Source organism: Antennarius striatus, chromosome 6 (assembly GCF_040054535.1).
Source record: "Antennarius striatus isolate MH-2024 chromosome 6, ASM4005453v1, whole genome shotgun sequence".
In the NCBI taxonomy this organism is placed as follows: Eukaryota; Metazoa; Chordata; class Actinopteri; order Lophiiformes; family Antennariidae; genus Antennarius; species Antennarius striatus.
The window spans coordinates 22,613,380-22,624,129 of NC_090781.1; the positions used below are offsets into that span (position 1 = coordinate 22,613,380).

The window sequence follows — 10,750 nt, forward strand, 5'->3', positions numbered from 1 at the left end:
TTGCTGATGTGAGGCTATCTCGCCCCAAGATTTTCTGTGTCAGTTATTTTTGTGCTAATTTGGTTAAAACATGAAGAAGGTGCACTTTAGAAGTTAGACTCAGGACCCCTCTGCCGTTCAGTCATAAGCCTGGGTGTCAAATAGTTGGTATCCAGGACTTTCGTGGTGCAAGATCTCATCACAAATTGTGATAAATACTTTTTTTGTCATCTCTGTCACCTCATTTCTTCTCATATCTTTAAGGTCAAGTTTTGTTTTTTTAAATTCCAATGACAGTGTTTCGTGTTTAGAGTGTTTAGACTCACTGCCCCCACCTGATCAGCAAAGAAAACAAACAAAAAAAACATCCCAACCCAAATAGAAATAGAATTTTATACACTGTTTATATATGGAAAAACTCCATATCTGTTACCCAAACTTCATCCATCACTAATAGATGGCTTGATTTCTAATTTGGAGATTCTTGCAAACTAAAATTGTTGGTTCTAGAAGTATTTTTTGATGAGATGTATATTTATGCAGACAACTTTGCTTCCTGTGACGTTTGCAGTTTGTCAACAAAAACGAGATCAGTTGTGTTTGACCTCTAGTGCGCGTTCCAATGTTATCTCCTGCGTCCTGCTGATGTAAAGCAGAATTTGGACTGGTTTCGGTGCGGATGTTGCGCACATGGGTTCACATCCCGGGGCGCGGCAGCAGCATCCAGGTGGAGGTGCTGAATGATAGACGACGACTAGAGGCTCTCCCATTATCATATATGTCCCCCCCCTCTTAACGGGGGATTTTCATCCGTGTCCCTGTGCACTCCTCTCATCCCGACCTCCCGTTTTTTTTTTTTCATTGTTCTCCCCCAGGGAAAGCGATCGATCCCTACTCCATTACCCCTCCCACGGTGCGCTCCGTTCAGAGATGCGTTCACGCACCTGTGAGACCGCAGTCATCTCATGCTTTTATGGCGGATTTTGGGATTCCGCTCAAAGTACACTTCACCTTAGACGGTTCCGTTGTGGGTGTTTGGTGGGACAAACACCGGATGCCGTCCGGTAATCACGTGACAGTCCTCCCTCTGGGAGAATTTAGCATAAAAGACAAATAATGGGACCCCAGCATAAAAACACACCAGTCTGCCCTCCTTTCTTTTAAAGAAAAGGAACAAATCCATTCCGCCTAATTCGAACCTTGCTCAGGGACAGCTCGCGTGGCAGATTGCAGCCTAATTAGTTTAGAGGGAATTTAATTCAATTAACTTTCCACAGCTCCGCGCGTCCCGCCGCTGGGCTGCTTTCAGAGCGCAGGGCCAGAGCTCCAGATCTAATTAGCGTGTTTGGAGAAGCTCTCCTGTGCGCGGCCGCTCCAGCTGTGGTGTACGCATGTGTGTGTGTGTGTGTGTGTGTACCGAGGTCTCCCGGGACCTGGTTTTTATCCTAAAAAGCTTCTTTTTTAAGTAGCATGCCGTTGTCCATTAGGATAATACAGGTCTGTTGCCGCAGTGGAGAGATGTACGCAGCATGAGAATAACCGCAGAGCGCTCTGCGTCATAATCTCGCAAGTGAACGTTACATCGATGTAAAACTGGACTTCAATCAAGATGAGTGTAATTTAATGGGTTAAAATGAATGGCTGCGGGGTTGTTGTTTTTTTATTTACCATATCCGTAATTATTTTAATTAAACTGTTCGACTTTGTGTTTGTTGCGTTTGATCGAATCTTACTGTAATTCATGGTTTTTAGACTGAGGGGGACTCTTTATTCTAACAAATATGACAATCTTTTTTTGTTATTGGTCCCATTGGTGATATTTTGGTCTCCACTGTTCATTTTGTGGTCACACTAGTCATGAAAAACCGATGCAATATGGTGAGATTTTGCATATAGTAAAGCTGAATTTCACTCCGTACCCTTTCTTTTCAAAGACCTGCTGATTTGAGGGTCGTTTTCATCCGTGCTTGTTCGTCAGGTCGTTTGCTCTAATTATACCTTCTAAATTCTATTAAGTGATGTTCTTTGATCCAGATAATGACGCACAGAAATGTCAAGATATGACCTTGTCTGCAAAATAAATTCACCTGAGCGCTGAAATATCTGTAGAGTGACATTTTTATCTGTGATTCCTTTCATTTTCAGCTTTCAGAGTGACCCGAACTGATTTTGATCATGTGTCTCAACACCACCTTAGTGAGGAGTAGAATGTAGCTCCGTCTCTAACCCGGTTAGACGCGCTCCGTCGTCTCCAGCCGCTGCGTCATGGCGCATTCCGGTAATTTGGGGACTGAAAAGCGGGGACAAGCGTACCGACGGGACCACCCTGCCCCCCCCTCACCCCTTTACACCAACACCCCCTCTTAGCTGCACTAGCTGTCATCCATCACCGGGCAAATCAAATGCACCGCCAGCCTCTGCTGGTGCTGTAAAGACTGAGGCTGACGTTAACGGCAGGATCTGTGTATTCTGATTTCATTTTCGGTGCAATCAAATCCACCTCAGAGGAAAGACGATCTGAGGAGGGCCGATAACGCGACACGTTTTAGTGACACTGCAGATAGAGACACACACACACGCACGCACGCACGCACACACACACACACACACACACTGTGTGTATTTTACAGTCTGCGCTCAAAGGTAAAGATGGAACAGAGAGGAATATCAGGAATATCACACTTACTGATCGGTCAATAGCATAAATCATTGATAAGAGATTAAAATCCAAAGACTAGGGACACAAACCTGAGGATTTGTTAAGGCCTCGTGCGCGCTCCCGCGTTTGTGTGTGTGTGTGTGTGTGTGTGTGTGTGTGTGTGTGTGTGTGTGTGTGTGTGTGTGTGTGTGTGTGTGTGTGTGTGTGTGTGTGTGTGTGTGTGTGTGAAAGAGAGAGAGAGAAAGAGAGAGAGACAAAGGCGATAAATCTGAAATAATTAATAGCATAACATGAATAAAAGCAGTTTGTTATTAACCTAAGATGACTCATTACAATTGATGTGATTTTTTTTAAACTCATTTATTTCTAAATTATAACAATTACCTAAAGTGTAAACTAATAAAGCAGCAGGCTGATAGTCTCATCATTTCTGCGAAAGCAACAAGCTGGAGCAGAAAAAGGAGGACACTATTCAGAGCCGGGAATCAATAGAGGAGGCTTTGGGCGCATGGGACGCGTCCCCCTTTGGAGCTCTGGTGATGGATGGATCCGACAGGCTCGTCTTGTGACTGACAGCTTCACTTGCTTTTCACACCCTCTCCGGGTGTTTCCAGACAGATACCGAGCCGCGGCCTCCTGCGTGGCTTTTCTTTTAGGCCAGTGTAGCCGGTGTCTCATCCTTCACTCACCCCTTATCCAAACACTTCTCCATCCCTCCATCAAGATTCCACCATCCATCATAAGGGCGGGTCTGTAGACCCACGCCGCGCCTCGCACCACCACCACCACCGTCACCCACGCCCTCATCCTCCCTCATCCTCCCTCATCCGATCTGCGTGGATCTCCAGGCTGCGTCTTCGGGGTGGAAAGGCCATCACAAACAATCACAGTAACAGGGAAGACGGGAGCAGAGAGGGAACCACTGTTGTGAATTTAATTAGGATTTCTCCACAGATCGTGCCACTTGTCGTGGGAGACAGGACAATGAATGGGGTCTGAATACAGAACAACTCAAGTGCGGGTCCCCCCCCCCCTGTAGTCACGAATGTAACCATCAAAACAGAAGAAAATGGAGGATTACCTCAGAAAAATTATTTAAATTGAGATTTAGACGCAGGTCATTTAATTTACTAATAAACCTGTTATTTATAAGCCCATCATGTGTCATATTTAATCATAAAAGTAATTAAAATTGAGCAAATATTAATTAATCAAGAAAAACATAACGAAAAAAGTCTATAATATTTGAATTATGTAGAATTCTATTATAATTCATACTCAAACCTTTAATATTTTTCCTAATAGCTGTACACACCTTGATAATTCTTTCTTAACAGTCTACACATAATTTTGTCTTCTAATATTACGAAATATGGTTCTTTAATCAGGGACGCACCTAGACCAATTGATCCTTTAATATCTTTAATCAAAATTCTGATTGGAAATGGACAGCATTTATAAAGTGTGTGCGTAACATTTGTCCTAATAGCTCAGCCCTCCATAATCCCTCCTCTCTCAGGAGCCCTCAGGAGCCTCTGGGGGACCATTGTGTCCCCCAGTGTTGACTCAGACGTCATGAATGCCAAAGATCCCCGTTACTGTTTCCGTCAAATCGCCCCATGAATGTAAAAGTCCAAAGTTAAAGCCTCCGCAGAGAAGAGGTCTCCCCCTGCGCTGGAGCACTATGGGCGGATTAGCGCCGGGAAGAGACCGCTGCCCTCTTTGAAGGGATTAAAGTTTAAATGCTTTAAAAGCGGGAGAACTAGAGTCGCTCCTGGCTGCTCTTTTTTTTTTTTTTTTAGGGGCAGAAAACGGCCATCAGAGTTTAACTTTGAAACAGTTTAAGTTTCTTGGTAAATTCACCTTTGAACCCAACAGACGGACAAGGACACACTGCAAACAGAGTGGCCTGGGAGCTGCCTGGTTAATATGGACGAGAGAAAAATGTGACTTTCAAGTGCTGTAAAAAAAAAAAGTGTCTTCATGAGGATCACCGAAAAGTCTACGACAACGAAAAGTCATATTTCATTCACTGGTATTTTTATGAGGTGATGTATTAAGGAGCCTGTTAGGTAATGCACTTGAAAAAACTACCATTCTTATCATTTCTATTTCCCATATATCGTTAAACCCAAATGTAACGACATAAAAGCTTATTTATCAATACGATATTAGAATCCATGACACCTTTTTGCGGCCTAACGCATCCACCCTGCTTCCAAATGCGCGCAAAATCAGTCTCCTGTGCGTCAACGGGGAAAAAGTATGCACTAAATGGAGCTAAACTTTTGAGTAATATTTTTGCAGTATAGAAAATTTGTATTCGAATGTAAAATGTAGTAATTGGAATAAATTGAACAAAACAGATGAAAAGAAACATTTGCAATAACAAAGTTGTACCTGCAACTGTATCAAGGGTCAGATAAAAAATTTGTCTACAACCGTAATAAAAAACGAAAACTGTCAATTTTTGTTTTATTTAATACGATATACGTCTTAAAACTCGGTGCGCGTTTGTCTTGGGGGAGTCAACGACAGGAGGGGTGGTGGTGGCGTTCATATAACTGCAACATCCTCAGCTCGGGGTGATGAATCGGCATTAACCGGAACACCTGCACCGACACTCACCGACCACAAAATAAACGATTCAAACAAACATCGTCAATGCTTACTTGCGTGGAGCAAATTGACGCAAATTTGCGCGTGGAGCGTCATCGTGCCACCGTTAGTAAGCGGATGAGCGCGCACTTTACGCACGGCGCAGGCAAATTTAATTCAGTTCATTTCACGCGCGTAAAACGTAATTTTTGGTTGGTGGGATATTTTATCTGCTGAAATTTATCCGCTAATAAAAAGCCCGTTAATTTGATGCACAGAGCTCGAAATGCAGATATAGCAGCGATTACATTAGAAGAAGAAAAAACACCCGCATGCGTCAGCATCCGTGTGTGTTTGTGTGTGTGTGTGTGTGTGTGTGTTAGTGTGATTGAAGCCGTGTGGGATATGACTTATCACATTGTGTGACACTGAACAATAAACTTAAACCAATTTATGGGGCGTCAATGCGTTTATGGTTAGCCTGTTGTGCGTGTCTTCCCTCTCTCATCCTATACATCAAGCTGACGCGTTCTGGTGACATCCCAGTAAAAGTGATCGGAATCAAATCAAAGCTTTTAATCTCAGCAATCACCGTCACATCTGGACGTTTTTCCTCACGTAAAGACGTCTGTGGCGGAGCTGCGGTTGTTTTCCACGCGTCGCTGGTGGACTGCAGTTCAGTCACGTGGTGATAGATTAATTATATCCTACTAAATCGGCACAAACGAATCCCAGGCAGATGTAATATTTGACGTTATCACCCCCACGAGTTATTGTGTGATTTGTAGCTGAAGTTAATATCAGACGTATTTCAGTTACAACTTCATGTAAATACTTCACTTTTATTAAATACATTAACGTGTATTTAGACCACCTGCTTACGCGACATTCAAATACCTCAATTAAAGATTGAAAGATTGAAAGATTTTTTTTCATAAACAAATGAAGCAAACGTCACAAATCGAGCATTTTTTTAGGCTATCATTTCTTCTTTCTACCTGCCAGGAGAGTTTGTTGGCTGAGTAAATTCCGTTTCTATTTAAATGAGACGTAATAATTAAAACTGACGTTTGTTTTTGGTCATTAAATGTCTGACAACTGAGGTAAAACAGAATTCTTTCTGGTATAAACCAAAGACGGCTCTGTATATGTGTTTTTTCTTTATTTCTTTTTCTTTTCTTTTTTTTTTGCACTGGCAATTTAACTCTTTGAACACCTGCGAGCGCGCAACGCTCCAAGAGCGCGCAGGCGTCGCTGGGAGAAACGGTGTTGTTGCGCACGCTCCTGTGCGTGAGGGGTGAGGGGTACGTGCACGCTCGCTCGCTGGTGGTATTGTCATGGAAACTAGACCACCGCCTCGCTATTGTCTCACGCTCTGCCAAGTTTATTATAAACACCGCTCGAGCCGCAGCGCGCTGTCAAACGGAGCGCAAGAGGGGAAGAGATACGGAGGAGACGCGCAGAGAGAGAGGGAGGGAAAGAGAGAGAGAGGTGCAACCAGGAGCAGGAGAGAAGGGAAGAAAGAAAGAGAAGCTGTAGGAACAGGAAAGTGAAAACGACTGGATTATTTAGCTGTAAAGAAGAGAGAAACACCCGCCTGATAGACGCCATAAAGGTGACCGGAGTACCGGAGCAAACAGTTTGGAGATACGGGAGAGACGCGCCGCCATCACTGGTTTGAAGTCAAATAAAAGGAGGTTGCAGACGCACCACAACCCTCTGCGCTCACAGCTCGACGCGTCCCGGTGTCGCACCGGCTCATCTCCATGTATAAAATGGATTACTCCTACCTGAACTCCTATGACTCCTGCATGGCAGCAATGGAAGCGTCGGCCTACGCGGACTTCAGCTCCTGCAGCCAGGCCAGCTCATTCCAGTACAACCCGATCCGGAGCGGACCCTTCACCAACCCGGGGTGCACTCCGCTCAGCACGGCCAGCTGCACCCTAGGAGCCCTGAGAGACCACCAGCCCACACCTTACTCATCAGGTACGTTCGTTTTACTGGAGCCCAACAAACAGCTGCCACAAGAAAATGTGACAGGATGAGGGAAAGGTCGCTCCTTTGTGTGGTGATATAAAATGAGACGAAATGAAAAATGATAGACTAAAAAAAAGAGAATGAAGATATTCATTTGTCACCTTTACGATTTAGATGACAACAGATTCGGGCCCAAATCCTGATTTAGAGTTAAATCACAGTAACATATGAATTTATCGAGGTAGAAATCAGAATCGTTTGATTTAAAAATGTCAGTGATTAAAGAGAATTTTAAAGCTGAAATATTCTATTTCCATTTTCATTCGGCCAAAAGCCTAGGCCTGTGAATCATTTAGAATAAATCATGAGACAACAACAACAACAATAATGATGATAATAATAATAATAATAAATATAATAATAATAATAATAATAATAATAATAATAATAATAATACTAATGATGACGATGATAATAATGACACAGACATTTAAATTGCATTGGATTTAAACTAAATATAATTTTATTTGCTTTCCTCCCACAAATTAATCAAATTATTTTCCCCTTTAATTTAGTCTCTGCGTTTCAACATTTAAATTTAAATGTTTTACTTCACACATTGTGACATTTTAATTGGCTGATCTATGAACAGTAGAAAAACCCCAAAAGCTCTTAAATTGATTGAAGCCGTTTGACAACATTTAATAAATTCTGTTTTTAAAAAACAGGCTCATTTATATTTTTTCAAAAACAACCACAGGCTAATTTGAATAGTTGTAAAGGCCACAATCAACAGCACGCTCATGACAAATAAGGTCAATAGAGATATCAAGTCTGAATTAATTTATCTGCTTTGAATAAGCTACAACCTCCTGCATTGTCTTTTCGGAATAAACGGTTACGCACATGGCCTTTATCAATCCATTAATCCATTTTCATCTACAAACAAACACATGCTGGAATTAAAGAGTCACGTGTTGCTCGAACGAAAAAATGTTCAATATCGAACCAAATCATGGTTTTATTTAAGAAAAAAAAAATCTGACTTCGGTAAATATGCGTAACCTTTTGTGCGCCTTCGGTGTCCCGTCAATCCGCCGCCCTTTAAATCTTCCACCACAGACCGGATGTTATTTTTCTCTCGCAGTTCCTTACAAGTTTTTTTCGGACCCTTCCGGCCTGAACGAGAAGCGGAAGCAGCGGCGCATCAGAACCACCTTCACCAGCTCCCAGCTGAAGGAACTGGAGCGGGTCTTTGCCGAGACGCACTACCCGGACATCTACACCCGAGAGGAGCTGGCGCTGAAGATAGACCTGACGGAGGCGCGGGTACAGGTGAGAGGAACATGCTTTTATTCTGAAAAGCTCACAATATCATTTATCTCATCTCATCTCATCTTAATGGGGTTTTTGATTCGAATCTGTCTTTTCTAGGTGTGGTTTCAGAACAGGCGCGCCAAATTTCGTAAGCAGGAGCGCGCAGCCAACGCCAAAGCCAACAGCTCTGGCGGCGCCTCGGGCAGCAGCAGCACCACCTCTGGAGGAAAGAAGGGTGGAGAGCCCAGATCTTCATCAGACGATGATGAGTCCAAAGAATCCACCTGCAGCCCCACCCCTGACAGCACGGCCTCCCTGCCGGGCTCAGCCAACGGGAACTTGGGAAGCCCGGCCAGCCTGAGCCCCAGCCCGGCTCCGGCCACCAGCGGCTACGCCAACACCTGCAGCTCTCCGGTGCTGCAGGGGCTGAAGCCGCCCAGCTGGTCCAGCCTGGGGCCCAGCAACCCAGCGGTGGCCCAGCCTGCTGTCCAGACTCAGGAGATTCTGAAGGCCTGGCAGCCGGCGGACAGTATGACAGGGCCCTTTGCCGGGGTCCTGTCCTCCTTCCACAGAAAACCCAACCCCGCCATCAAGACAAACCTGTTCTGAAGCACACAGGAGAAGGAGATGAGAAACATTATGTGGTCGACTGGAACAGGGGTTAGCTTTTGTTGAGAGAATTAGGCTTTTCTGTTATAATGCTGAAGTCACTGGTGTAGTCTGATGTAGTTCAGCGAGGCCTTTGGTTCTTCTCTAAGAAACTATACTGTCAAACTCAGTTCAGTTCTAAGGTGTGGTCGCCTCCACTCACCCCAAAATGTTATGCAAATACGCGTTATACCTGCAAAACCTGGACATGATCAGATTCCTTCCTCCAAGTCTTCACTTCCACCCACGCATTCGAAATTTTCATGTAAAAAAAACAAACAACACTTCTCATCAGATAAAATTCATTAAACTGTTCATTCATGCAGTCACACACTTTTCCTGTGTCATTCAAATTCACATTCCCACACTCGCTCTCCTGCACTTGGACAGTCTTTGGCTTGGCTCTGATGAACATGGCGGTCACATACGAGTCTAAAGTAGAAATCTAAACATCGAGCTCCAAGTATCTGCTGGGGAAACGAAACAAACAAACTCCTACCCTCAAGCACAACTTCCTCTAAGCCCCCCTGACACACAGAGTCCCAGCAGAAGGGAACGGGGTCCTGTTAAATCTGCTTTGCAGAGCAGAGTAGAGCACCCCTAAAATCCAATTAGGGGAGCCTCGTCCAGACCAACACCTCCCCAGTTCATCCCCTCCTCCTCCTCCTTCTCCTCCTCTTTCAGTGTCAGAATCCTCCTGTTACTATCCAGGCGCTGCGATTCCATTTCTTTTTCCATTCCAACTTGGCTTTTCCCCTCAAACAGCAGGCACTTGGTTAAAATTCAGGAAGCAGAGACAGATATCCTGAGGTGGAGGGATACACAAATCTCCCAAATCAACTATACCTGACTTGTTCGTTTCCTGGTACTAGTTTCTCTCTGTCGTCACCAAGTGAAGGGTTTCTCTCTTCATGCTTTCTGCCACAGGATTGATGGGAAGGTTTGATGAACTCTAGTACTTTCACTGAGTCTCCAATGGCTGAAAATGAGGGATGATCTCTCTCAGAAATGCAACGCAAGCTGATAGATGTTGGCAACATAGAGAGGGACACACACACATCCGCTGGAGTTTTCTACTGTGTGCACTGATAACCTGCTTTTGTCTTTATTTTCTATGTTCTTCTACCTTGCAAAATTACTGATCACCATTTTATTTGTTGCAAATCAATGAAACAAGACAGATTTTCTCCTCATAAAGGCAAACGAAACATGTATTTATTAATATTCTTTATGTAAGTGAGAAAGTCACATATTTCTTTGAAATGCTCCTTGAAATTCTGTGAGTGTAAATTCCGTAATTAGTAATATAAATACTAGGTAGCCTCTTCTTGAGTTCTCTCATGTTGCTTTACAGATTTGTTTCACTGGAGAGCATCTGTCTCACAGATCAACACGACCTTGAACACTTTGAATGGACAGAAGCTCTAATGAATGAGAATTTATAGCACTACTCTGAATATTCTAATAAATCTACATTATGGAAGCACTACATGATGCATTTAATGACCTGGTTTGTTGTAACAATGAAGAGAGTGATGTGTGTTATGTACAGTCATTTTCATGAACACT

At 43.6% G+C, this 10,750-nt stretch overlaps 1 protein-coding gene across 1 annotated transcript; it reads left to right on the forward strand.

The window, feature by feature from the left end:
- The first annotated feature begins 6,687 nt into the window (after positions 1-6,687).
- On the forward strand, positions 6,688-10,750 carry phox2a (paired like homeobox 2A). Its single transcript, XM_068317796.1, has 3 exons — positions 6,688-7,225; positions 8,364-8,551; positions 8,651-10,750. Exons 1-3 carry the CDS (start codon positions 7,003-7,005, stop codon positions 9,140-9,142), a joined length of 903 nt encoding a protein of 300 aa, XP_068173897.1. The 5' UTR covers positions 6,688-7,002; the 3' UTR covers positions 9,143-10,750.

Coding starts and splice junctions, on each gene's coding strand:
- phox2a (XM_068317796.1), top strand. CDS start 7,003: ATGTATAAAATGGATTACTCCTACCTGAACTCCTATGACTCCTGCATG. Junction 7,226..8,363: donor GCCCACACCTTACTCATCAG/GTACGTTCGTTT, acceptor TTTCTCTCGCAG/TTCCTTACAAGTTTTTTTCG. Junction 8,552..8,650: donor TGACGGAGGCGCGGGTACAG/GTGAGAGGAACA, acceptor TGTCTTTTCTAG/GTGTGGTTTCAGAACAGGCG.